General features: G+C 46.4%; 2 protein-coding genes and 1 long non-coding RNA gene across 4 annotated transcripts in view; 1 reads left to right on the forward strand and 2 right to left on the reverse strand.

Annotated features, from left to right (window-relative positions):
* Nucleotides 1–505: 505 nt before the first annotated feature.
* Nucleotides 506–4,424, reverse strand: TMEM97 (transmembrane protein 97). Its single transcript, XM_044430228.1, has 3 exons — nucleotides 4,303–4,424; nucleotides 2,135–2,279; nucleotides 506–945 (listed from the first exon to the last, which is right to left on the reverse strand). Exons 1-3 carry the CDS (start codon nucleotides 4,414–4,416, stop codon nucleotides 695–697), a joined length of 510 nt encoding a protein of 169 aa, XP_044286163.1. The 5' UTR covers nucleotides 4,417–4,424; the 3' UTR covers nucleotides 506–694.
* Nucleotides 4,425–7,806: 3,382 nt separating this feature from the next.
* Nucleotides 7,807–26,649, reverse strand: part of NLK (nemo like kinase) — a 95,598-nt gene continuing 76,755 nt past the window's right edge. The window contains exons 5-11 of one of the 2 annotated variants that reach the window (XM_044430223.1): nucleotides 26,104–26,189; nucleotides 24,563–24,772; nucleotides 22,649–22,750; nucleotides 18,314–18,400; nucleotides 13,405–13,603; nucleotides 12,022–12,115; nucleotides 7,807–9,825 (exon numbers count right to left, since the gene is read on the reverse strand). In XM_044430223.1, the coding sequence (XP_044286158.1) occupies nucleotides 9,771–9,825; nucleotides 12,022–12,115; nucleotides 13,405–13,603; nucleotides 18,314–18,400; nucleotides 22,649–22,750; nucleotides 24,563–24,772; nucleotides 26,104–26,189 (833 nt within the window). In that variant the 3' untranslated portion in view covers nucleotides 7,807–9,770. Of the gene's footprint in view, nucleotides 9,826–12,015; nucleotides 12,116–13,404; nucleotides 13,604–18,313; nucleotides 18,401–22,648; nucleotides 22,751–24,562; nucleotides 24,773–26,103; nucleotides 26,190–26,649 lie in introns of both variants that reach the window. The other variant, XM_044430224.1, reaches the window with a different exon arrangement.
* Nucleotides 15,406–26,113, forward strand: LOC123023455. Its single transcript, XR_006414745.1, has 3 exons — nucleotides 15,406–15,415; nucleotides 15,738–15,743; nucleotides 25,810–26,113. It is a non-coding gene; the product is annotated as an uncharacterized LOC123023455 (long non-coding RNA).

Raw genomic sequence — 26,649 nt, forward strand, 5'->3', positions numbered from 1 at the left:
CTAAAAAGGAAAGACCAGGCATAGCCCTTTCTGTTGTTCAAGTGGCACATTTGCTGGACTACAACTCCCATCATTACTGGCCATGCTGGCTGGGACTGCTGGGGGCGAGAATCCACCTTCATCTGGACAGCTACAGGTTCTTCAGCCCTGATCCTACGTTTTCCTCTACTGTCTCAATTTCCCTCTTTCCTCTGTTACGTCCTTGAATCACTTCTCAGCTGGGGCACAGGTCTGTTCAGCTTTGTAGAGCGTCACACACATTGTGGGTCTCCACCTCTTGCTGGTTGCATCACCTACAATATTCGTTTCATGGCAGCAAACAGATCCTGTCCGTAGGGGCAACTGAGGAAGCGACGCTTAACCCACACTGATATTTATAATAGAGGAAATGGCAGTCAGTCCTGTTTCCCCCCCCCCCAGGATAAAATGTTTCTTGGAAAAGATGCAGTTGCTGAACTCTGAAAAAAAGATCGCATACACAGGTGTTCTTTTGACTCCAAGGAAGTAAAACTACATATTTTACTAGATTAGTCTGTTTTAGAAAATATCAACAGGCTTTTCAGAAACCTGAAAGAGCCAAACCCCACATCCTTGCGATGGCTTTGGTGCACGAGCCATTCACACAAACAGCTTTGCTGGCACTGACCCGATTTGCAAATTTCCCAAGCCAGCCACTCCCTGTTCCTTCCCCAGGTTACTTCTTCTTCCTCTTTTCCACCTTGTTATACAGGGGATTGAGCAGCATAGAAGAGAGCATCAGCAGAGGAATCAGCAGGTAGGGGAGGTAGATGGCTGAGAGGGTCAGTCGCTCATGCAGTGTCTCTGGCCCAGGGTGCTTGGACTTCGAGAAATCGGTGAAGAGGAAGTGTGAAAGGATGGGAAGCAAGGTTGTGGCCACATGAGTTGCGTAGATAATCGCTGGAGTCCGGATCCACTGGCAGTTCCCTGCATTCAAGGAACAGAATGAAGCCAACGTGCTTCAAACTTCTGCAATCCCATTCTTGAGCCAGATTACTCAAATACCCTTTGTCATTTTATTAAAGGAAGCTCATTATTTCAAGGTGCCATTTTTTTCCTGTAGTCCTGAATGGACTGGCAGCATTGGGGGGGGGAGGGGGGGAGGTGTTGGGAGCCCTTTTTCATACCCTGGGGAGAATTCCCTGCTTTCCACCGATAATCTGTGGCTGAAATTCAGCAGGAGAGCTGGTTAAACACCAGAAGACCGGCTGCCAAAACATGACAAAGCAGCCGCCACAAAGAAGAGTCTATTTGGTTTGGGTCTAGTGGGACATGGGTCTCTCTGCTACTGGTGCACCACCAATTTTGGTGTTGATCCACCAAGTTTGGGGGCGACTGTTGCAGCAAATTCCGCAGGAGGGGCAAAGGGCAGCAAAGAGTACAGAAAGGTGGGGGACCACGGCCAGTTTAGGCAACACAACTCTTCAGGATTTCAGGGTGAAGTGGCCAGGTCTTGGGGAGCGCTTTCCCAGCCCTCGCTTGAGATGCCGGGAGTTCAACATGGAGCAAGGGTGCTACTTCCAAGTGGCAGCCCAACAAGTCTTGAGAATTGGATGAATGTGTAGCCCTCATGCTACATGGAATAGTTGTACAGGATGTCCCCAAAAAATTGACATTTCGTAGTCTAATAACATAGCCAATTCTCGCTCAAATGAACTCAAATTTTAACAAAATGTGTAAAAACTAACTAATGTTAGTTACGCAATGTTACGCAAGACATGCTACAGCGTGTTTGGCAGGAGGTGGACCACCAACTTGACCTGTGTTGTGTCACAGGTGGTGCGCATATTGAACATTTGTGAAGCTTTGCAAAATTGGCTATAAAATCTACATCCCTTTGAATCTCATGTTCTAATTGTGATAAATAAATCTTTTATTGTTCAACATGAAGCCTATTTCGTTTGCCTAGGACATGTGGTTACTCAGATATTCACATTTCAAATAATGTCAAAATTTTTGAGACACCCTGTATATACCAAGTTGTGTGGTTTTATCATCACAATGTACGCCATGTTTTCTTTTGCTAAAAGAAAATCATGTTTTCTTTTGCTAACTTTCTGTAGTCCTGGCAGAACCGTTCACAAAGTATTTTTCCAGCCCAAACTGGTGCACTGACCTTTCCAGAATGCGTAGGCTGCAACAGGAAAGAAGGGCAGCTGTAAGAAGACTTCACAGTAGATGAAGGACCTGAACCAGGCTGGGGGATCAGCCATCAAGGGGTCCTTAAATGCATTTGTGTACCACGTTAACCATTCTGTCAGCTTTCGGAGAGAGAAGAAAACAGCTGGTCAATTAAAAAGGAAGTTAATCAACCTCAACAGAATATCTAGGCCACCTAATTAGTGCTGTTATTAATAGGTCGTCAGGACACATGGTGCACTAAAGAGGAATACAAGCAATAAGGAGAGGGAAAAAGCCAGATAGGGTGGAAGGTGAGAACAGTCCAAGTGCTAGAGGGCTTGGTCAGATACAATATTTTTGGCTTCATAAACTATGGTTGGTTAGAAAAGGCACCTTCTCTCAGCTTTGTAATACTAAGCTACAGTTTAGGGTTACGTCCAATGGATGTTTGGATTTTAAATGAGGTTACATCTAAAATAATGCCTTGTTATGTCCTAAAAGCAAAAATCTGCATGCAACTGGAAGAAGTTACACTTTCCCAGCTTGGTATCTCCCAGGTGCATTAAACTATACACTTGCCCACTGGAATCAGTGCAGTTTACTTTGAGTAGATACACTTACCCACTTAAGCACAGGATCATGTCACTTTAATTCCTTATGCAGAGGTAAGCTCAATAGATAGTAAGCAGAAATTCAGCTAACTAAACATACCAGCTGTCTTCTAAAATAGACCATTTGGGTGGCAGACATAATAAAAGTGAATTTTTAAATGGGGTGGGTTGATCCAGACTTGGTAATGCTTAGAGAAGACCCACAGAAATCCATGGGACTTCAGTTAAACAGCTCAAAACACAACTTTAAAATGCAAGGTACAAAATGCCAACTTTAGCTGGGCAATCAAAACAAAACAAAGGGTATGCGAGAATTAAAAGAAGGGGTTGCCTAGCTCTGAAAGATCAACAAAGATTGTCTGTCTGTCTTTCTGGCTTTCCTCATTAACATCACAGAAGCATTCTATCAAGTTAAATATCAGTATTTTTCAGCGAATTATTAACTGGCAAATCTCAGGGCACTCCCTGGCCTTAAGGCCAGCATGATAAGAATTGGGGCCCATCAACGTGGGAGGATTGAAGTCCACTGCAGAAATTCCTCATGCCTTTACAGCTCAGGACAACAGAGGAGCTGGGAGAAACTTCTGTGACCTGCAAGAACCAAAACCGGTCTGGCTGAAGGGGGGAGCGCCTTGAAGAAATGCTTGCACAAGCATGTGGGAGATGAAGCAGCCTGGGGAAACAACCTGGGAAGCGTCTGGGTGGTTTCCTGGAGCTGCGCACCATCTAGAACAGGGGTCTCAAACGCGCGGCCCGCGGGCCAATTGCGGCCAGTGGGACGATATTTTGTGGCCCCCACTTGATATCAAAGTTTAGTGATTGTGTGTTTTTCTCACACGCATCTGCGTGAGTCGTTACCCTGGGCGCAATGTTCCCTCTAAGCTGAGTGCTGGGACGGGCGGGGCACGGGGGGGGGGCCCTGCGGCCTTCAAAGCGCCGGGGATGAGCGGCCCACCACCACCGCCGTGAATACTTGATGCGGCCCAGCCTCACCCAGACTCTGCTTCCAGCGGCCCCCAGGTAAGCTGAGTTGGAGACCCCTGACCTAGAAGGCGCATGAACCTGAGCAGGGCAGAGGGCAATTCTGGGCCAAGTATCGGGAGTTCCCTGTATGACACCTTTGTAGGGATCTCCAATTGTAAACACTGAGGGTCCCCCCATCCCACTTACATGTATAGTTGCGTGTGTGTGTATGTGTCAGAGAGACAGAGAGAGAGAGAGAAAGCACCACAATGTAAATAAAGGGGGAAAGGGGCTTGCTTGCGCGTATTAGCCCACGAGTCCGCAGAGGCAAACTGGAAACAGCTCTGCAGGTGCATAATGCATACTGCCCTGAGTTCTTCGCGGGAAAAGGGGCGGAATACGAATACAATCGTGCATGAAAGCGAAACGGAGGCGCTTCCGGGCCAGGCACAGCGCGCCGCCGGCTCGCCCGCTCGGGATGCCGCTGCGCCGCGGGCCGCCGGCGAGGCTCTTCCCCGACGGCTGCAGGAGCGCGCCCGGCACAGCCCCCTGCCGTCTCCCCGCCCACCACCCGCCGGGCCGCACTCACCGCGCGCGGGTGGGCGCCGGGCCGCAGCGCCTGCAGGTCGACCAGCAGCGTGACGGGGATGTGCGTGAGGAAGTAGAGCGCGAAGAGCCCGTCCAGCAGGCGCCCGCCCGCCATCTCCTCGCCGCGCCGCGCCGCGCCAGGAGGGCCGGGCGCTCCCCGCCCGCGCCCATTGGCTCCGTCGCAGAGGGCCGCCCTTCCCCGGCGGAGCCGCGGGCGCTTCCGGCGCGGTCCCAGGCGCGCCCCGGCCCCGGCCCCGCGTGTGCGCCCCGGCCCCGGCGAGACGGGGGTGGGGAGGCCGCGGCGCGCGCTCCCCACTCCCCCTGCGGGGAGGGCTGGGCCCCACCGCAGGAGCGCTGGCATGGCGAGGGTCGCATGCGGGGCGCAGCCACGTGCGGCGCTACCCCCTCCGGGCTTCAGAAATGCTCTGCAGTGGGGCTCAGCCCCAGGCAACCCTAAGCTGGCAGAGCGCTCGTGCATGGGTCTGACGGAACCGCTTCTGCCTGGATTGCAGCCAAGGCGGAACCCCGATCAGGGCCGTCTGAACCGCGTTATGGGCCCCGGGCAAAGCAGTGTGCTGGGGCCCCTACGACCACCACAACTACTGTTGATTTTGGAAGTTTTCCAATTTTCCAGGGGTTAACATACAGAGATTAGTACGGGGCCCAGGGTCAAGTGCCCATCAGGCCCATGCGTTCAGACGGCCCTGCCATACATGTGCATCCCCTCCAGAGTGGCAGCCACCATCCCTCCAGAAGCGACCTTGGCGGATGGTTAAAGGGAGCCAGCCAATGCTCATTTCTTTCCCATTTCCGGGATGCACCAAAGAGGCAGAAGGTGCCCACTGTTTAGCTGACGAGGAGATCCCCCGGCCCTCGCTCATCTAATGAAGACCCAGCATGCTTCCCTGATGCAGTGAGGGGTGACATACACACAGCTTCAACGTGTTGAACATGGCATGGCCTGTGAACAAGAGGGAGGCACCAGAAAGTTTGGGGAAACCAGGTATAGGACACCTGTAATGCAGTAAGAGGGCCCAAAGGCCGTGGAGTGCCGATGGGGCACGGAAGAGAGATGTCGGTGGTTGTTAAGAGTGTTTGGAATCCCATAGATGGGGCATTCTTGTAAGGCTGTGTTACAGGCTCCATGGGGAGGGGGGGGAATGATGATTTGCATACTGTTCTAAAAATTACCAAAAGCATACTTTTTGCCCTCCCTCCAGGAGGTATAGGATTGTTGTGGGTTTTGGGTAGGACTGAGGAAGTCCAGAAATTATCACGCTGGCGAGTGAGTTTACAGTATCTGTGCTCCCAACTTGAAATTCACCACCTCTCAAATCAAGGATTATGTCATCCTTTAAAAACCCACTGCTTTGGAACGTTCTGTGTGCGTGTGTGCGTGTGCGTACGTATGCCTGGCAGAGATGAAATAGAACTGGAGCAAAATTAATCCCTCTAAATTTATGAGGGCTCCTTTAAGCTATGAAGGTGGCAGATCCCCCCCCCCCCGCAGTCTCTCCTGGGAGACAGTGTGCAATTAGGTCCTGAAGCTTCCCGCATGGCCCAGATTAGCTGACAAATTTAAGAGGATTTCAAGAAATCTGAGCAGTGTAAAGGTTACGGCACTAATCATTAAACTGCATTAGGTCTGTCACTCAATTGAAGAAAAGGCAGGTTGCTTACCTGTAACTGTTGTTCCAGTGGTCATCTGTGTGTTCACACATGCGGGCTCTGCACCTGCGTGGAACCTGTTGCCGGGAAGATTTAACAGCTAAGAGAGTTTGGTGGTGTACTCAGAAAAACAATTCTTACCATCCCACCTCACTGCCCTGCCATAAACACATCAAAAGATGCCTCCGTGTCTGGTGGTGAAGACCAGATGACCCCACTCCATTAGTGGGTAACTGTCAAAGTGTAATCTCTGTGTTTTATAGGCTTGCTAAAGCGCCTCCCTAACCCTGTAAGTTCACACAGGTAACCTTTTTGTTTACTTAACTTGGCCAGCCTGTTTAAGGTAACTTTAGTTTAGAAGGTCTGTCAAAGGCATCTAATGAGAGTGAAATGTAACTTTTCTTTATGGTGCTGTGACGTGTATCCAATCACTTTCCTATCCATATCAAAGTATCCAATCGCCTTCCTGTGTATTGTATTCACTCCCCTTTTGTATATTCTATATAACCCTAAGGAAATTAACATGGGGTCTTCCTACTTAGGCACCCATGGATCCATACATTCAATTGTAAACAAACCTATTTGCCCTGACAAGAAACTGATTTCCGAGCCTCTAAACTGCAGGTTGGTGTGACAGCGGGAACCCCTCCTTCACCCCAGCATCCTTACAAAGGGAGGGGCTCCCACCATTTCCCTCAGTTCGAAAAGGGAGGAATACTGACCCCGCATCCAGAAAGCAGTATTGTTCCTGCATTAGTGAGCCTGGAAGGAGTCACTGATGTTCTGGCTACCCTTTATATAAGAAGGAAAATATGCTTAAATAAAAATATTGTTGAAGCTTCTTAAAATGAGAAATAATACATCAGTAACACACAGATTTTTCTAGTGGGCTCTAGGGTTACGTATCCTGTGTTCAGTATTTCCATTCTTCCTTAATTCACAGCAAGACAAGCTGCCTTTTTTATTTTTGCACTTTGCCACTTCAGTCTCCAACAAGCAGTGATGGACCTGCTGTTAAATCCCAACCTCCCTATAACAAACAAAGAAGCCAAACTCACAACTCCCTCCACAAGGAAAAAAAAAGCACACAGGGTAGTTTATTGCAAAAGCAAAAACACTGCACCCAGAGCATCTAAGGTTCCGTGGCATGTACAGTGGCTGAAGTTCACCTACACAAATTACAGGCATTTGTGGGGAGGGACAGGAAACGGTATGCAGCATCGAAGCCTCATTGCTCAACCACTGGAAACCTATTCCAACAATTTTTCCACCTTCCAAGGATTCGGCACAGATCTCTGACATGCTATTAAGCATATCTTAACAACCACAGAGGCTACAAACCTTTAAAAAAATGAGCCAACATATCCAGGAGGCCAAATTCTGCATTTCTATGACATACCCATCATCTTATTTTGCTGAAACCTTTCCTGACACCCTTGTTTAAAAGAACAGCATGCAGCAGTCCACTAATGCAGCCCACTTGAACTTCTGAAATTACAGGGCCCTTGAATTGAGGTGCAACAGCACAAACGTACACTTTTCAGCGCAATGAGGATGACAACGCTCAAATGGCAGCCCATGACCTGGGCCCAGAAAGCTACAAAAAACTACTTCCAACTCTGAAGAGTCACCTGTATGTGTTCTGCCCAGAGGTCCATTTTGGGGGGACCTTTTCAGCTTTGAGTCGGTCTGCATTTTCTGAATTTCCAACTGTTCATAGCAAGTGAAGCAGAAATTCAAATCCAAGAGCAAGGGTTTGCTAAGGCTGGAATTGGTAAGTGAATCCGTGACTGCCTCAGCCAGATGGAGAATGGGATAAAAAACATAGTCAGAGCGGTTTTTTGTTTCAAATGTCACATTTAATGCTTCCACCACTGTACTTCAAAATCTACATTGTACAAAGTGACCCGCAAGTGTGCCACATTTAACAGACCAACCTCTGAGATTTTACCTTTCATACCAGTGTCTTCTTGGGCTCATTTAAGTTAAAACTCGATTCTCATTCAAGTGAATTGAAATGCTTCAGTTGGTTTTGCTTTTAAAATTCCTCAGGAGCCACACAAAAAACAAAGATATTTCATCATCTTTGTTCGAGAAATTCAACGTTTGTCTCTTTCACAGCAAAATAATTACTTCATTGAAGTTAAAACTTCCAAAACCATAACTTAACTAATAGTATTCAGTTCCAGCTCAGATCACTCTTCTTGAAAATACTCTGCTAAATACAGATAACTTACAATAACTTTAACAGTTAATTGTCCATGACAAACACCAAGGTTTCTTTCTCTCTCTTTTTTCAATAACCCAGACCAATGTTCAAAATTTAAGAACATCCATTTGTTATTTCTTTGTACAGGTGAAAAACAGTCTTCGATTTTTCTTGCCTTTTTTTAAATATAAAAGTTGGAAGGGACATTCAAGTTTTAAGTCTCCACACTGAACTTAAAAAAAAAAAAAAAAAGAAATCATGTGGAGGTAAACAAGCCAAGCTGTATACTCCAGGAGGTAGAGAAGGGCTTCAATTTCTGTTCCTATATATATATATATATATACATACACACACGCACACACACACACAGAATATGCACAGAATAATTCAGTGTTTGAACAGAACGCACACAGAAAAGGAATTAGCCAAAAAGTAATAAAAGGTATTTGCTACTGTGACATTTCAAGACTTCCACAGTGTCGCCTAGTGACACAAATACAATTAACGTAGTTCCCTATGTGCTTTCCCCCCTGCTTTTCATTTCTTTTTCACCTAACTGTCCAGTGCAGGTTTAAAAAAAAAATAAATCACAAAATTTCACAGACCTAGAAATGTGCAAGCCATGTTCTCTTCCGCGCGTGCGCTCACGCTGTCTCTCTCTCAGTCTCTCTCTCTCTCTCTCTCTCAGTCTCTGCCTATACACAGCAATGGGTATTGAGATTCTTCGAAATATTAGCCCAGAACTGGAATTATTTACACACATATGCAGATGCATGCTTGGAGGGAAAGGGGCATGGTTTATGTAAGAAAAGAGCAGAAAAACTTCTAATAAAAATAGATTAAATATATATATTTATATATATTTATTTATACTGGGGGGAGGGAGTTAAAAGGACGTGTCTCATCTCTCCTATCCACAACCATTCTCTCTACTTACAACATCTGATTGGGGAACAGGACACAATCACCACCACAGTGCTAGCAAGGAGCAAAGTATAGGGGCCGGGACCATCAGGCTAACATCGCCCACTGAAGTTTGGCCGCCACTACCTGATGGGGCTTCATAATTGGTCACAGTTGAGTTTTGTATTCCCTAACTTTGTACATTTTCTTTTTTTAGAAAAATCCAAAATCCTCAGAAATGGCTCAATATCAAAACATGTCATCCTTTTACACAATCTCGCTTTATACCGGGGGGGGGGGGCGGGGGAGAGAAAAGAAAAACAAAAACCCCCACACCAAGAAAATAACAACTTTCCCACTGATTTGGTTCCATCGCATGTTTGTTCCGAGCCAAGCAAGATCACAGCTGCACTACAATGCATTTTTTAAAAAACCCCAAAAACTCATGTGCAACTCTGGATAAAATATTTTTCTTCTAAAAGCACAACCCCACCCTTGACAGGATTTAAAAGCCTAGTTAACACTTTTTCTAACGCTTATTCGTTTATCATACAAGGATAGTGGTTGTTAATTTAAAACTTCATTAGTAAAATTACAGTACAAGCATGATTAGACCTCCAGAATTGCAAATCCCAGAATCCAGTGGAAAGCTACATTATGTCTTCAGTAGTACAGGACATCTTCCATGTTCACTCCCAGACCAGTGGGGATGGAGGCATCTCAGACGGCTGAGCAACTGTGGAACTGGAAGGCAACCGAAACAGAAGATCAATGTTCGCTTGCAAGAGGACGTCAGGACACTGAGAAGCCCCACAGCACATGCACTGAGCAGGCACCTGTCCACAGGTGTGTGAAATGGCCCATGGGATCAGAACCCATGAGCAACAAAGGGCATTGCTGCTTTCTCATCTCAGGTGTGGCTGCTCGGCAGCAGCAGGCCTCCTGGAACAAGCGCAGGCTCTTCCTTTGCTTCCCTTTAGCTAAGCTAACAGGCTCGGCTTGCCTCCAACCTTGATTTTCTGGTCCTCACTTTAGTTCAAAGCTCTGTGGTCAGAGCTGTTAGTTCACCATTCCTGTCACTCAGAGAATGCACCGTCCACCCGGCTTCCCATCCAGTTCTGCATCCAGCACAAGCACCTCCTCCAGGCAGGTAATGTCTCCCTGGCTTCACTTCCACCTCAGAGCTAGACATGTCTGTCCTCCAGCTCTGTCCTCAGGTCTCCTGTTTCTTAATGACTCTGCCCATTCCCACACTTGCTGTTGCTGATATATGGGATAGCCAAGTGAAACTTCTTGCTCAATCACTCCATGAAAACCTCCTCCTTTCGAGAAGCTGTTGGCACCCACCCACCAAGTGAAATCGTCAAATAGTAGAGCTGGAAGGCCAAGAAGGCACTGGATCCAACCTCCTGCTGTTGCAGGCCACCCATTTACACTATCCCACTTCCACATTTAGCAGCTTCCAGAAAGGATACCTTAGGGCAACTCTCAGTTGTCCCAGGAATGTGGAACTGAAGGGAATTGCGCTCTGACCGGTACCATGGGGAAGGGAACAAAGAGCTGTGAGACAGCATGCACTGGGGTTTGCAGATACGTCGTATCATTAGAATTGACTGTGAACTACCTCAAGGGTAATTTAATTGGTACGTGGGATATCACTGCGTATCTGCATCTTAAATCCAAACATCTGGATCAGGAAAAGGGTTGAAGCTCAGTGGTAAGAGCACATGCTTGGCATGCAGACAGTCCAAAACTCAATCCCTCCATCTGCAGGCAGGGCTGGGAAAAGTCCTAACTGAAACTATGGAGAGCTGCTGCTGCCAGTCAGTGCTGACAATACTGGGCTAGATGGACCAATGTGTTGCTAAAGAAACAGCAATGACACTCTTGCCTCACCTCCCTGTGCACCTTCTGCCAAAGTCTCGCTCACCTCTACAGCTGCCAGAGAACTAGCTGAGCTGCAGGCCCATGGCTCCCTAGTAATAAAAAGCGATTCCAGGGCAATCCGGCTGGAATCCTCAACTACACGTTTGGCTTTAAAACCTGCACGAGAAACCCAGCCAGCCATACTGTAATCTAAGGAAGGCTGTACGCTCTTCAGTGCCCCACGCGAATCCATGAGCCAGCTTATTGCACAAGGAGTTTTCAATGAAAACCTGGCATTGGCCTGCAGAATCAAACCCTGTGCAGAGTGCGCTTTATTCCAGGTCAAAGCCCTGATCCCCCTAGGCCTGCACTGCTTACGCTGGGTGGCGGCAGCAGCTTCCTAGCAGGAAAGACTCCCATCAGCTGCTCACTGACCTTGGCGACTCAGGATGCTGGGACTCACCTGTGGCACACAAGGCCTGAGCTTGACCTGTCTGTGCCATGGAGAGCAGCTTGGGACAACCTAGTCAATCGCTTGCCCAGACTGAAGTCAGGGGCCTGGTTCACATGTACCGGAGAATGAAGGTGGCGATATTCTGATATGGCAGAAGTAACAGTGCCAGTTCAGACGGCCGGGAGGGCGAATTTCTAGGCTAGCCTACTTCCTCCCTGTCCTAGTTTTCTGCTTGTATGGATACCTTGCTGCCACCTCTTTCTGCAGGACAGGTAGACCAAGATTTATTCTCCCTAGATGAGTGGCTAAATGAAGAACACCAGCATGGACGGCTGCTCTACAAGGAGAAATTACCATGCTATGGAACGTTGTTAGGACTAAATCAGCCCAAAGGAGATTTCAGTCATGTGAAAACTCCAGGCCAAGCACCTGCCATGCCATATTTCAGGGGGCTTGCACAAGCAAGGGCTCCTGAAGGCCAAATGTATTTTTTTAAAAATTGAGGCACCCTTAAGAATAAATTTGGCATATGGCTAAAGCTGTGGTGGAACAAGGTTTTTAAAACTGCTGTACCACTAAAGAAAGTTGAATAAGTATCAGATGTGATTACATACAGTTACCTAATAAAGCTCTTAAAAGCAGCAGATTGTGGGTTGATGCACAGAGGGACTCTGTTTCCTTTCTGCTGTTCCAGAATGAACTGATGAATTATTTCTGGAAAACAACGAGGGGTTGGGAAGAAAGAAAGCAAACCCGTTTACATGCAGTCTGATAAGAGCTGGACGAAACAATAAGATCAAACGCAAGGGAAACATACCCAAAACAAATGTGGACAATAATCATTTCCTTAACCAAACCAGAATGCAGTAAAGCTCAGGATGCCCAGATTGCCTAACTTGTTTGTGTGGATCTTGCCCCAATGTTCAGAAATATGTTTTCAAACTCTGGGGTTTCAAAATGGTGACCAATGACCTCATGAGCAACTCTTATGCCTGATTAAAGAAATCACGACCAAGAGTATGAGGGTCATCCAGTTAGTTAAGCTTGTATAATTCTGCATATAGGTAAAAAATCAGTCTTAAAGCAAATGGCACCCTTTATCCACCTCCATCACACAGGGCAAGGGCGGTAGGCAGCGTGTCTGCCCTGAGAGATGATGCTGAGCTGGTTCCAAGGGCTGTTGCACCCCATACAATTTTGGGGGTGCTATTAGACCCCACCTTGCCTTTGTAGCTCCGAGGAGCCTCTGCTAGATGAAGCACCTTTTGCCACTTGAGCCCTTCCTGGACAAAGACAGCTGGAACACCCTTACCTGTGCTTTGGTAACACCTTGGCCAGATTAATGTGACATATGAAATCGACTCAGAAACTGCAGCTGGCTGCTGATGTTTTGTTTGTTTGTTTATCAGGTTTATCTCCTGCCTTTCTTTTTTTCAAACAACTCAGAGCAGCTGACATTCTCCAGAGCAAGTGGGTTGCCAACTGGGGCTGGGCACAGAAAGCACATTTGGGCAGGCTGAGGCCAGCTGCCCCAGCTCTTGCTCTGTTTTCAAGGACAATTCAAAGCAGCACAGTAGTAAACTAAATGGAAACTTGGTGTTCACAGTGAAATACACGTGCTTTAAAGAATGCCTTCACACCTAGTCAGAATAAACAGCACCACTGAGACACAAATAAGAATACCCTGGACATTTAAAAAGCAACATTTCGAGTGACTGAAATTCTTTGAAACAGAGGAGCGCTTCCACTCGCAGCTAAGAGCTCACAAAGAGTAGGAAGATGCTTTTCCGCACAGATGCCAATGAAAAGCACATTCTACACATTTTAAGATATGCAGATATGTTGCACAGTACACATAAATATCAAGAAAACATAATATATACAGAAACAAAATGTGCACATGTTTTGTTCCAAGTGTGTAGGTGTTGTTTTGGTGAGCCAACAGCAAAATAATCAAGGGTGCCCAAGGCCAAGGATGAAGCATCACAACTCGAAACACCAACCTTTCACCTGCCGGACGGAACTGAGGTTCTTTTCAAAGGTATCATCGAATTTGGGATTTGTGATGGGTTCAAAATCACTGGTGTAAACCCGTCCAGTAGAGGTGGAAAAGCAACATTTACACATGCAGGTGTGGTATCGCAAACGCCCTTCATCGAGATATGGATGAGCTAAGGCATCCTTAGCAGATATTCTTTTGGACTGGAATTTGAGAGAAGAGAAGGCACAGAATTACGGATTTTCAGGACTTTCTTTTGTCATAGATTCATTTCCCTTGCCAATATAAGCCCAATCAGCACTTTCCCTCTAACTTTTGTGTCCTTCCGCCACTGGGAGGCGGTGTTTGCTTGAAAACGCCAGTGCAACTAATAGGTCGCCTTCACATACCACCAGTGGTCTTAAGCTTTGCTGTGCCCACCCCCTGCTAGTCCCCCTCGACCAGAAAACCTATTATAAGTGTATTTCCAAGACCATTAACTGTTTCTTTTGCAAAATATTGTTTTCACAAACAGCTTCCAGGACATGAAGCAGTCTCACGGGATCCTAGGGAACAACTTAGTCCAGGAGGATATGCTGGAGTTTAAAATTATTAAGGTTTATATTTTGACAAATTAAAAAAGAATACTTGCCACAATAGAAAAAAGTCAGAACTTAAAGGCCTGTGTAACATACTGACTGATTACTATTCCATTCACAGCTTTGTTTGGCTTGCTCCAAGTCTTCCTTTCACATAACAGTGAGACCAACCCCCAAAGATTTATATACTGAGGGGGAGCCCTGAAGAAAGACTTCTTTGCTTTCCAGTAAATAAAATGAAGAGCTCCATGCTAATGAACAGTATATAAATGCTTAAACAAATCAATAAAATAAAAAATTTGCCCTAGATGGGTCCAACAAAGCCTTTAAGAATATGAGGGGGGCAATTTCATGATAACATGGAGCTAGATATGCTGGCATCACAAAAGACACTCTGTATTTTCTTTCCTTGCACCATCTTGTTATTTTTCCTGACACTGCTGTTGGTAGGTGGGGTGGAAGATGCTAGACCCAGGAGTGAGTATTCACAAGCAGCCAAGCAAGCAGGAATATGAAGGGACTGTGGCTATTCCTCCCCACCCCCTGGCTCAAGGGCAAAAACCAGGGTGAAGAGACAGGTAGTTGGCAGGTTTTAGGAAGCACAGGGCCATGGCTATTTCCTATTACTAAGAGATAGCTTTAAAATTTTTGATTAGAAAATCTTGATTGTACAAGAAAGGAACTAATTAACAATCCCTCCTAGGACCTTCATTCAACTATTTAAATCGTTCATCTGTGGCTTCTCCTTTAAAAGCATTTATATGTGGGCAACTGTCTCTTCAGGAGCCAGGATTTTCTGGTAGCCGTGACACAGACTGAGTGGACAAGCCAGGGGAAGACAGTGAAGAAGAAAGGAAGCAGCAGAGATGGAAGCCAAAGGAAGGGCTTAATTTGTTAATTAATTATTGAAATACAATTTAGATCAGGAAGGGGGGGTCCCGAGGCGAGGCTCTTGCAGGGGGAGAACAGGCAGAGAGAAGATGGCTTCTTTTTTTCTCTCCTGACCCTCTTGAATAAAAAGCAGGGCAGGAAGAGCTGGTTGTTATGGTGCAGGATAGGGAGAGCAGCGTGCAAAATGCTGACGGGTTCTCCTGCTTGATGTATCAGAGTACACATCAAACCTGCACTTTGCAAAAAGAAATAAAAGAATCCGGGGCAACATGTCAAGGCTATTTATGGATATGGAAATCACACTTCTCTTCCATATTCCTGCCCCGTTTTAAAGAGTGAGAACTTTCTGGAAGTTTAAAGATGCATAGAAGAGTGCGAGGGGAAACCCAGCAGGTCAGTGACACAACCGCAGCTCAATCATGGTGCTGGCTGCTCTGCAAAGCGTGAACGAGCAGGCAGCAGTCACTCCGGATTAAAGCCTCATCTGGAAACGCCCGGGGCTGAAAGCCTTCTCCCCTTCCCTTCCTCCCAGCCTGTCTTTATGGGGTGCACTGGTCAAGGAGAGAAGATCACCCCCATTAGTGAACTGGCCTGAACGCTCTAAAATGGGATTGAAAAATACCAACAAATTCAAAGTGTCTGACCTGACTGCTATTTTGAAAATGCGTTTAGGAACAGTCATTGATGGTGCAATCCCGCGGTCAGAAGACACTGCTTGGCTGGCTGAAAATCCGGAGTGCCCGCTCTGACCAGGAACGTTGCACTCTCGGGCTGGAGCTACGACTCCAGCGTCGGAGCACCCTCCTCCCACCCTCTGTCTGTGCTGGCCATGACTTCCAGGCTGCTTGCCTGACCTTGGGGCTGGCAGTGGGGTGTGTTCTGGGGGACAGAGAAGGGAGGAGTGAGGCCCCACCGGGATACAATGCATCCTGGGGGTGTCTCGCTTTTGGGGAGCACAGGAAGCGTGGAGGAAACATTTGCCTGCACACTTCTTCCATCTTTAATAGGATGCCAGTAATCCAGTGAGTCTGGAGGGCCACCGGCATCCCCCTGTGACTGACATCTATTTCCCAGTATCTGCAGAACAAGCACATTGGGCTAGAGACCTAGGAGGAGGCTGCATTCGCTCTCAATCCATGCAGGTACGTCACGTTCACAATCCCGGAGTGCTTGATTTTGTTTCAGGAATTAGCAAATTACTGAAATTTATACTGCGTATTAAAATGTGCATATAAAATGCATATTTTCACACTTCAGCCATGGGAGCAAAGTATAAACTCAGAGAGATTTTTGGAGAAGTTAGCTGAACTTAAAATATTGCTGGTTTCTCCTTCCTGCGTTGGACACACTTCACAAGCAGCCCATTGCCCATCCAGAATCCATTTTTTTGCACGATTGTTCACCTGAACTCGCCAGTGATTACACGGAGAAAGCTTCACTTCAGCTCTCCACTTCAAACTACCACCTGCGACACAAACATGGGGGGCTCGGGAGAAGAGACTTGGGGAGGGGGTCCTGAAAGATGGCACTCAGAACAGAACTGCAAGCAGCTACAGATCAATGACTCGTCGGCGGCCATGAGGAAGAAGGACCAGCATCAAGAAAAGGACCGTTCAAAAGATGCAGCTGAGAAAAGGCTGCAGCTACGGAGAGGTGCTGCTTGTGCAAGGTGGCTGAAGCACAGGTAGCATTTTAGGCAGAGGCTGAAGTGGGAATCAGGCAATTTCAGGAAGAGAGACTGCTGCATGAATGCATGCATATAATTATTAATTCCGCTGAATGCTGGGAAGGTCGATCTGACGAGATGAGCTTCATGAGCTCCTGTGTATGCCTGCTTGCTCCTTCAGAGATGCCCACGTTGCTTGCCTGCCAGGGGCCTCAGAAAGGCATCCAAAGGACACGAGGGACATGCCAGGTTCCCAGAAAACATCCTCTTTAAAGTGTTTCTGCCATTCCTCTCCCCACAAGACGGGCTGTCCAACAGCAAACAACAGACTGGCTGCATCACTCTCTTCCTTCCTGGAAGGTCTGTTGCAATAGGGGTGCCTACGAGGAGGAGATAAGAGCAACGCATCTGCCCCAAGCGTTTCCTCCCTGCGATTCCAGCGCCTGGCTGCCTTCCTGCAGCTCTAAAAAGGAGGCTTTCCAATGAGATGCCCCTCAAGACGGAAGTCCTCAAGTCGGTGAAACGCTAGGCGCTGAGGGCTCCGCAGCGGGCTCCCACGAAAAAACTGCCGAGAGGGAACATGTGCTTGCCACAGAATGGCAGGTGCCTACATGCCATCAATCAGAGTGATGTCAGGCCCCATTTACAACCTACACCGAAATGAAGGGAGCATGGGATGAGTCACCAGGCACCTACACAGGACAAAGCCTTCTGAGGGCAGCTGACTGTGAAAATCAAACCCACGGCTGTGGAAGCAACCTGAGAGAGACTTGGGGGTGCTCGGTGGTCCACACACTTATTCTCGAGGAAAGTCTGCTTGATCAACGCGGAGAGTCAAGGGAGGCCTGTGAAAATCCACGTGGCAGCAGGGGAATACAAATTTTTTGAGCGACAGAGTTTCAGTGGGGAGGGAGGAACTGAGTGCTTTCCGCTTCTGCCACTGCTGACAGGATAACGTGCACGGTTCCAGCAAAAGGCTTCCTTTAATATCAGTTCCCCACTCCTCTTCTTGCGACGGTTGTGGCTTAATCCCTTCCAAATAAGTGCTGGAGAAGAATTAGGGACTCCATCCTTCCTACCTTCCCACAACCCTTGCTTAGCCCCGGCAAGTGAAAACTATGCCCTCTGCACCACCTCCTACCTCAAGCAGCAAGAACACCTGTGCACTCTTCCCCCGTTACTACTGTCGGGGGAGGTGGGTTCTGGTGGATCAGAATATGCATTAATCGAGTAAGCGCATTTCTTGATCACCCATTAGTAGAAACCTTCTGGGTGGTTTCCCAGACAAAACTCATTCTGATCCCTCACTCCTTTCTGGTACAAGAGGCTGCTTCTTCCAGGGCGGGGGAGCTCACTCACCCTGTCCACCTGTGCAGGTTGCAGTGGATTCTGCATACGAATGAGAGGCTGAAACACAACTGCAGCCCAGTGTGCGGGGAGACCCAGGCCAAGTCCAACCCTCTTGGCATTGCACTGGGTTCAAGCAGGCCTCCTCTGGTGGCCACAACCCTCTCCCCCGCGCCATCCCCTTTCCCCCACCATGCATTGTCTGGCAGTGTGCTGGCTTTTGCGCCGTTTTTCCCCCAGTCCCTGTTCTTAGGACCACCTTTCCTAAGGCTCAGCCACTGCTGGTAAGAGCGCTAAGCTAAAGCATGCTGGGACCCTGGGCTGAAGGGATTCCCCACCTGGTTTTATCAGAGAAAAGGGGTGCCCCACCCCAAAGTCCCTCTTGTAGCCCCTTCCCCCTTTGCAATGTGCCACACAAAACACGAACTCACTGGATCAAAGACCAACATCCTACAAAGGAGATGAACAGCTTCGTGTGTAGCTTGGCTGGATAACGTGTACAGGACAGGAAGGGATGGCTGTGAGAGGAAGAGAAAAAGAACATTGAGTCTTAGCTGGGCAGGCATGCAGCCTTAACACCGAATCACCAAAGAGGCACTCCTGCTCTTTTCAAGCCTCAAAACCTAGATATGTAGATATCTTGGGTTTCTCCACCAAAGCTACCCAGCTCCTCAATAGCTTGTAGGGTGCATAGTTCATAGAAGAGCAGAGTTGGAAGGGGCCAGAAGGCCACCAGGTCCAGGCCCCTGCTATTGTAGGAAACTAAGTTACACCATCCCATTTAGTTGTGCGTGTGCACAACTAAAAGCAGGAGACAATAAAGCAGTTCTGCTGGACTGGACTGGACTAAATCCTCTTCCGAAATTCGTCAGGGCAGCCCCACCATCACAGCAAGTACCATGAACTTTTTTTAAAGGAACTTGTAAAACTACTAGCTGCCCTCTTGTTGTTGTTGTTTTTTTCCTTTAAAAAATCTGTAATTTTTGTTTAGGCCAGACTAACTATACAAGTTTGGCTTTAATTGCATTATGCAAACTTTAGCCTTTATGTTTCCAGGGCTACATGTTATAAGATGCAGCGAGTGGCCTCATTCACACAGAAGAGTAACATCGGGATTGTGAAAAATCCTGGCTTATGAAGGGTCTCCCAGCTATCGCATGCAACACATCTGCGCCTTGTTTCACTCATTCCCACTAAAGCGATTGTCAGCAAAGCAGGGAGATTTGTTTAGCCCGTAGCCTGAACTGAGGAACTTGGCTTCTTGTTCCCCCAGAAACCAGAATTCAGATACCACACAAACCTTTATTTGTGATTCTGGATTTAAAATGGAACAACAAGTTCAGTTGGGATAGCATGCTAAACAATCCACCTGCTCTAAAATTAAAATAACGCATCTGTGGTGTGTTTAGTGGTCATAATGGCAAAGAGGAGGAGCCAGTGAGAAGCAGGAGCTTTGCATTTGGTCCATGAAAGCTCAGAACTCTGGAAAATCCTGGCAGATCCTTCTGAGTAACAAGCACACAAGGATCTGAGAAAATCTAAACCTTATTGCAAAGTAAATAAATGAGACTGAGCTGATGGCACAGAGTAAACCCAATGAAAACAGTGCTCTTGTGGAAGCAGGGAGGTCATCTGTAACTGAACAAAATGGGAGACGGGGAATTTTCAGTTGTCCGATTAAGAGAATGGAATCCTTCTAAACATTGGCGCTGTTTTTATAATAAGTTAGATGAAAAGAAGGAATCGGCCAGCTCAGGCTTTGTTTTGTGGGCGGTGGAGGCTTGAGCATATATGGTAGGAAGAGAAAGGGGAGAATCATGGCAACTTGCTGCTCTAGCTTCATTATTTAAGACTTACTCTTGCCACGGCTTCTTAGCTAGTTTGCCCCTTCGGTGTAATTTTTAATTAGAGCCACCTGCTACAGCTTCCATCCTACACCCCCATGCGTACACGCCGCAGTCAATATTTTAATGACCGCTGGAGAGATTGTACAGCGATTTTCCCAAGCAACAAAAATGTTTCAGCCATGTACTGCCAGTGGCTGAGGAAGCAGAGCAGAGCAGGGCCCTCCCACCGGAGGAGGTGATGGTGGGGAAGAGCCGCTGGCCCAATCTCCCCTTCCGGCTGCTTGGCCCCACACCCCAATGGCTCTCCAATGCAGTCGAGCAACAACTCATGCAGCATTTTGTGCTCGGTCACCGTGTGCTTTGAAGTCCCTGCTGAATTCAATAGGGTTTACTCCTGAGTAAACATGCAGAGGAATTGCAGCATAGGCATGCCTGAGCGAGCCTTAAATTAGAATCAGGAGGGGGGCAAGGAGCTCTAAAATTAAACTAATTTCCATAGACAAAAATAGCCCCAACCTCTTTATGCAAATATAAAATGCTGCCAATTCTATAGGGAAAAAAACACCCAGTCTAAGCTTCGGACTTAGATAGTGTTTGTTCTCCAGCACTTCCTATGTGATCACTTCCTTAGCATGACACTTGAAAAAAAACCTGCTTTTCTATGCAATTTCAAAAGGCAAAGCTGTTGCAGAAAGCATTGCTTGTACAGGTGTTGGAAAAAACTATTATGAGCAGGGAAAACAGATTATATAACTGCTTTCCTATTAATGGCAGATGATTAATTGTTATTGATACGTGGGAGGAATATGCTATATGCCAACCAAGGACTAACACGTTCTCAGCCTGAAATATAACTAAGCAATCAAGCATGTACATCTCTATTTATGGGACAGTATTAATAGAAAAAGGTTAGATGCTACAATAGCTTTGCAAAACCTGGCAAGATGCATGGAAGGTTCAGGGGATGCTCCCTGTGCAAGTGTTCTCACAATTGGCACAGACTGCTTCTCTGTTTTCCAGAAAAAAAGAGAGACTCTCTGCAAGGATTCTCGCAGGAAAACCACCACATGATCTTGACTATTTGAGTTCTTCTAAAGCAGGCCTCCCTCCTCATGAGACTTTTCGATCTCAAGTCAGACAACTGGGACATCCAGGAAGTCCGAACTTGGAATGGCTGCTCAACATCTCAGGGTTTTTGCAGGTATGTGACTAGGGAACTTTTTCACTGGTCATACCGAAAGCTGAACCTGGTTCAGTTCACATGCAAAGCATGCAGTCTCTTCCTGAGCTAGAATGCCTCGGATCCCAGGAACTACAAATCCAACCTGCTTGTATAAGGGGATTAAGGAACACCTTGAAACAAAGGCATTCTGAAAAACCTAAGTTTCCTTCCCCCCACCCCCATCTCCCATTCCTTGCCTCCTTAACTGTAATTCCATAAGCTAAAATCGATCCATGCTTCTATATTAGCCAAAGAAAATGTTGAGACTTCATCTACAAAGGGTCCTCCCACCACTTTTCTTCAGAAGGTTTAATTTAACAAACAGTTCCCCAGCTATATTATTTATGGTTCTGTGTAAACAAAGGCACAGCTCCGCATACGTAGTCAAGTCACACCAGGATTTCAGAGAGAAATTAACAGCATGCAATTCTCTCTTTCAGCACTAAAATACCCAAACAGGATATTGCTTTGTCGGCACAGTTTCTAAACTCATTGCTGGAAATGCCCTTCATCATTTTGTGAAATGATTTTTTTTTAAAGTGGACACGGGCTGTTATTGGGCAAGAGAAGGTTTAATTTCCAGGTTCACACTTTCCAGAATCAGTCATGCAAGCAACTTTCTCTGCTGAGGTTAGAAACACGTATCTCAAGCAAGACAGACACCGTTATTCAGATGAGAATGTCAAGCATGTAGTCTTGAAGCATTTTATTTAATTTTGTTGTATCTTCTGCTGCAATAACCAAGATACAGATGGCCAAATAAATTGAGGTTAAGCGGCTTGTTTAAGTAATTGGATTGTATTTACTCTAATTTAGGCTAAGTGTTATTCTTCATCAATCTGCGAGAACACGGAACTTTTTCTGTTTGCTTGGCTTGCTAGTCCTGCAACCACGCGGTTGCCTCAGGCCGTCCAGCCCAGCCGGGTCTCTCCAACAAAGGTTACCACAACAGCCAACCTGACATGCCCTGTTTTTAATGCAAAATGTTTTGGCATCGTGGCTGGTGTCAGCAAAGCCCCCTGTCTGTGGTTTAAAATGGCCCTACCTGTAGAAGGGTCAAACAGTGAAGAACCACAGCACTGAAGGCACCTATGAGATGACATGATTCTCCAGATTAGAAACTGGAGTTGTGCAAATGAGTTGAATCAGAGATGTGCCAAGCTGTGTGTAAGAGAAGATGCCCAGAGCATCCCTGGCAGGCAACCTTGCTGATGCTAAGTAGGTTTTGTCAGTAACTCAATGGGAGAGCTCCCGGGAACCTTCCATCCTGGAAAAAGGGCAAGATTTAATCATTATTTTGTTTAATAGTAACTGTTCTTATTGTATTGTATCATCATCATCATCACCACCTAATGCAATGCCTTGGCAACTACGCAGCCGTATCACTACAGGTATATCGTGCCATTTTTCCTCTTGTGAGGAGCACAAGGTGGCTCGCATTATCTCCCTCCTCCTCTCGGCTTTATCCTCACAACAGCCCTGGGAGGAAGGGTCAAGCTGAGTCAGTGACTGGTCCAACGTCACATCAGGACCCTTTCTGTATAAAGTGGACCCTGCTTCCAAGGTGGCAAAGATGATGTTTCAGGCTTTCAAGCCTTTAAGCACAAGAGCATGAAATGTGACTGGACGGGGTACCCCATAACCTAGTTCCTGAGCCAGGATTGTTAAGAATTCGGAGGGGCTCCCTTTCATCGTACCTGTTTATGAGGACCCCTGAGTATGTGTGCCTTGGCGCCTTCACAAGCCGTCCTCATTGCTTCCAGTGACGGTGTTCCCAGAAGATCTGTGATCAAATCCAACTGCGGAGATGGAAAAGAACACCCCCTATTTCAAGATACTGCAAGAACATTCACACCCCTTTGCAGGATTAGGTTACTCACTCTTATCCCATACTTTCTGGTATTTTTGAAACTGGGAAAGTGTGCACATTTATTTATGCATGCGGTATGCAGGTTTTTGACACAAACGCCTCAAGGCGACCTACAGTAAAATGCATCAGTACAGATGCAACAAAATACACCCCCCACAAGAATAGATTAAAATTAAAATGGCTATCTATAACCTGCAAAAGGAGATTAAGCACTATTTAGAGCATAAGGGAATGTGACAGGCTTCGATGGTGTCTCAGAGATGGCACTGAGAGACCTCGTCCACAGAGGTGATTCCACAGTCTGGGCAGGCCATGGGGAAGGTCCTTCTGCAGTAGCTATCTGTCTCACCTCAGGAGGCAGGGATAGCGGAGAAATGCCTCTGAAGAGCATTGTACCTGGGAGGCAACCACACACTGAGCTCAGTCCTCAGGCTCTGCAGGCACCCCTGCTTGAGGTAGCCAGAGAATCCTGACGACGGCGGTCTTGAGAAGGGGCCAATACATCTGCTAGGGACCCAAAGCACCCTTCAGAAAAATACTGTTTTGAGGGGTCTGTTGCAGGGAGGCCATGGTGGGAGAGACACGTGCAATTACAGATATGCAAAGCCAGCAGTAAGCAAAGACTAAAAACTGAAAGGTCTTTTGAAATCCTAAAGCAATCTTAATCATTACTTTCTTGATCAGAAAAACATCTTGCTAAATCTTAAAAAAGTTTTATGTAGCTAAAGCATGGTCTTTTGCCCCTGGTTTAGCGAAAACTGTTCTTGATTAGACTGAGTTTGCTTGGTTTTAATCCCCAGCAAATTGCCACAACATCACTTAAGCTCTTCAGATGATGAGTTGTAGCGAAAACAAGCACACTTAACAGAGCAGCCACCGGAATATTGTGACACTAACAGTATTCATCCAAACCAGAACAGCATTTCCCTTTTCTTACTAATCATTTTTAAAAGCACTTCAAGTATGCTCATGATTAACCACCCACATTTGTCCTCATAATTCCCGGACAATATAGGCGGCCTTGGGCAAGCTTCTCTCTCAACCTCCGCTCCCCATCTGCCATACAGGAAGGATGACGAGCTACCTCCCAAAGTTGCCGGGAGTATGAATCAGATAAGCAAGGAGCAGCCTTGTGGTCCCCAAGCAAGAGGCAGGGGCCCATGAGGGTCACAGATTGCAGCCCCAAACGCCATGGTCCACGTGCCTAGAGTAACGATTCAACTCTCACCCAAGGATCTTTATTCATATAAAACATTTATACCCTGGCTTTCAACTGATAATAGCTCTCTCATAAACAGTTAAATGCAAAGAACACACAAGACATGCCCCCCCACATACACATACACACACACGTGCACACAGTGTCAGCCACCATAAAAATATATGGCTTACACATTTTTGGAAGAATATCCAATTAAATGCTGCCTAAACCTTAAACACGTAAAAAGGGGTAGATCTTTAGGCAACAGCTGGCTGCTTTGAGCTTGTCCACTTTGCAGTCCAAAGAGAAGCAGGGGCATTTCTCCTTGCTCGAGACAGGGAGAGCTGGCTGCAAAACATAAGCAACCTCAAGACATTCCTGAAAACACTATCTCATCCCGATAAGTAACTACTCCCTAGGGGACTGTCAAGGCTTTTGGAATGGCCAGAATTCGGCACAGTGAATTCGACCGACTGGAGGAGGCAGAGAGCTTGTTACCAATCGCTGATCTACGGTGTTGTAAGTGAAGCGACTTCATACCTGCTGAATAGGACTTTGTGCCTGAAACAGTATTCTTCGCCCTAGGAGTTCTGCAAAGATGCAGCCTACAGACCAGACGTCGATAGCACTGCTGTAGTGACGGCTGCCCATCAGGATTTCTGGTGCTCGATAATACTGAGTGACAACTTCCTGAGTCATGTGACGAGATTCATCTAATTCTTCGACTCTGGCCAAGCCAAAATCACAGATCTGGGAGGCGAAAAAGAAATGCGGCAAACATTGGTACAATTATATAGAGAAAGGGACAGTGGGTGCATTGGGGATAGTCTCGTGGCTCAATTACCCTTCCCAGGAATATGTGGTGTGGACCAAAGTCTCGAGATTGTTTTTGCTCAGCATATCACAGGTGTGTCCCAGACATATATATGTGTGAAAATTTATGCAGGTTGCTAAGATTTTGCAAGACTTCCCACCCTCTACTGTGAAAGGGAAGAAGGGATCACTTGAATACACTAGAATACAGAGCAATTGTGAACTATAAAGGATACTTGCAGATGTGATCCACACACCCACCACATGCAGGGTATTTTGGTAAATGCCTTTCATGAAACCAGTGCTTTTTGAAGGGCAGCAAGCTTTCAAACTCAACAGGCAGCTATATTCACTCCAGGTAGTATCTTCCCAATATATGGGAATTATTGGGTATGGAAAGGGCTTCCATGGGAGGTGGTTGAAGTCCCATTGGTGAGGGTGTTCAAGGATAGACTAGACATGCACATGATAGGCATGTCACGAGTGGAACTGGCTGCAGCCAGAGGTCAAGACGAGATGGGCCGGGAGACCCCTTCTGGCTCACTCTGTTTCTATGAATTCATATTGCTTTGCAAGTCTTCCTTGTAATGAGGCACAGTTCAATTTTCCTTGTCTTACTCATGAAGGAGTTTTTTGTGCAATTAAGATTAGTTTTTCCCATGAAAAATATTATCTGTCATTTCTATCTTGTCTACCTGAACGTGGGCATTCTTTCAAATGCCACATTTTAGTAAGCTATTCAAAAACCTTTACATCAGTTCATTAATGCTACTGTATTCCTTTTGTCAAAATTCTGGAGAAGTTAACATTCAAAAATAACGATCAATATTTTATCAGCAAAAAAGGGGGGGGGTCTTTCTAATCTAGTAAAATTCTGATTGTAGCCTGCAATCAGAAAGGAGTGCAATGAAGGCACATACACCCACCTTTGAAGCAGATTCAAGTGCACCATGAGGGAAAGCCAAATGTCACAGTGTGTCCTAACCTAGGTTCCCTCTCTTCGCACATTCAAAGCCGCAGACCTTTCTTGCAATAAATTCTTTATCAACCAAAGCATTTTCCAAAAGCTCAATCACCCAGAATGAATCTCTGAACACGCATAGAGCAGTGTGTTGAACCCATCCTTTTGGAAGAGGCCCTTTGGAAACAAGGGCATCTCCTTCCTGCACACGGATCCTCTAATTAGGTCCCCCTCCACCCCCAAAACTGCAAAACGATTTTGGGCTTTTGCACATGCAATATATTTTACGTATGTGTGAAAAAGACACCTTAAGAACACAGTTGCTATTCACAAGTAGGTTCCCTGGTTTAATGTCTCGATGCAAAATACCAGCCGAATGTAGGTATTTCAGACCTGCAATGAAGCAAAACAAAAATCAAAATGAGGAATCTTTTAAAAGGATGCAATACACAACAACAATTACACCTGATCTTGAAAAGGCATCCAAATCTTTTCATGCCTAGCATGGGGTAGGAGCTAGAACTTTACGCATCGTATTCACAGTGCCTCGTCATGTGATGGTGAGTGGTCCTTGAAGTCCTATTGCAAAATTCTGAATGCAGAGATGCTCTTCTTGGTACACTGCCATTTGATAAAGCACTTATAAGGAGATATGGAACAGGGTGTTGAAAACACAGACACTCACTAGCTAGTGTTTTTCCAAGTCCACAAATGCTTGGAATACTCTATTATGGTCTGCAACCCATGTCGAAAAGAAAGTAGCTACTGAGGAAGGCAGCTGATCTCTTCACATCAGCTTTTTACTTAGGTCAAGTTTTGTAATCCACCCTCAGCTTTTTCTGAAGGCCTTTGA

The sequence above is a fragment of the Varanus komodoensis genome, unplaced genomic scaffold, assembly GCF_004798865.1.
Source record: "Varanus komodoensis strain SLA01 unplaced genomic scaffold, ASM479886v1 scaffold20_1, whole genome shotgun sequence".
In the NCBI taxonomy this organism is placed as follows: Eukaryota; Metazoa; Chordata; class Lepidosauria; order Squamata; family Varanidae; genus Varanus; species Varanus komodoensis.

What these genes read in the sequence shown, in the direction of transcription:
- TMEM97 (XM_044430228.1), bottom strand. Translation starts at nt 4,416, where the DNA reads ATGGCGGGCGGGCGCCTGCTGGACGGGCTCTTCGCGCTCTACTTCCTC. An exon ending in CCGGCGCCCACCCGCGCGCG is followed by an intron (nt 2,280 to 4,302) that starts GTGAGTGCGGCC and finishes TCTCTCCGAAAG; the next exon opens with CTGACAGAATGGTTAACGTG. An exon ending in AGCCTACGCATTCTGGAAAG is followed by an intron (nt 946 to 2,134) that starts GTCAGTGCACCA and finishes CCTTGAATGCAG; the next exon opens with GGAACTGCCAGTGGATCCGG.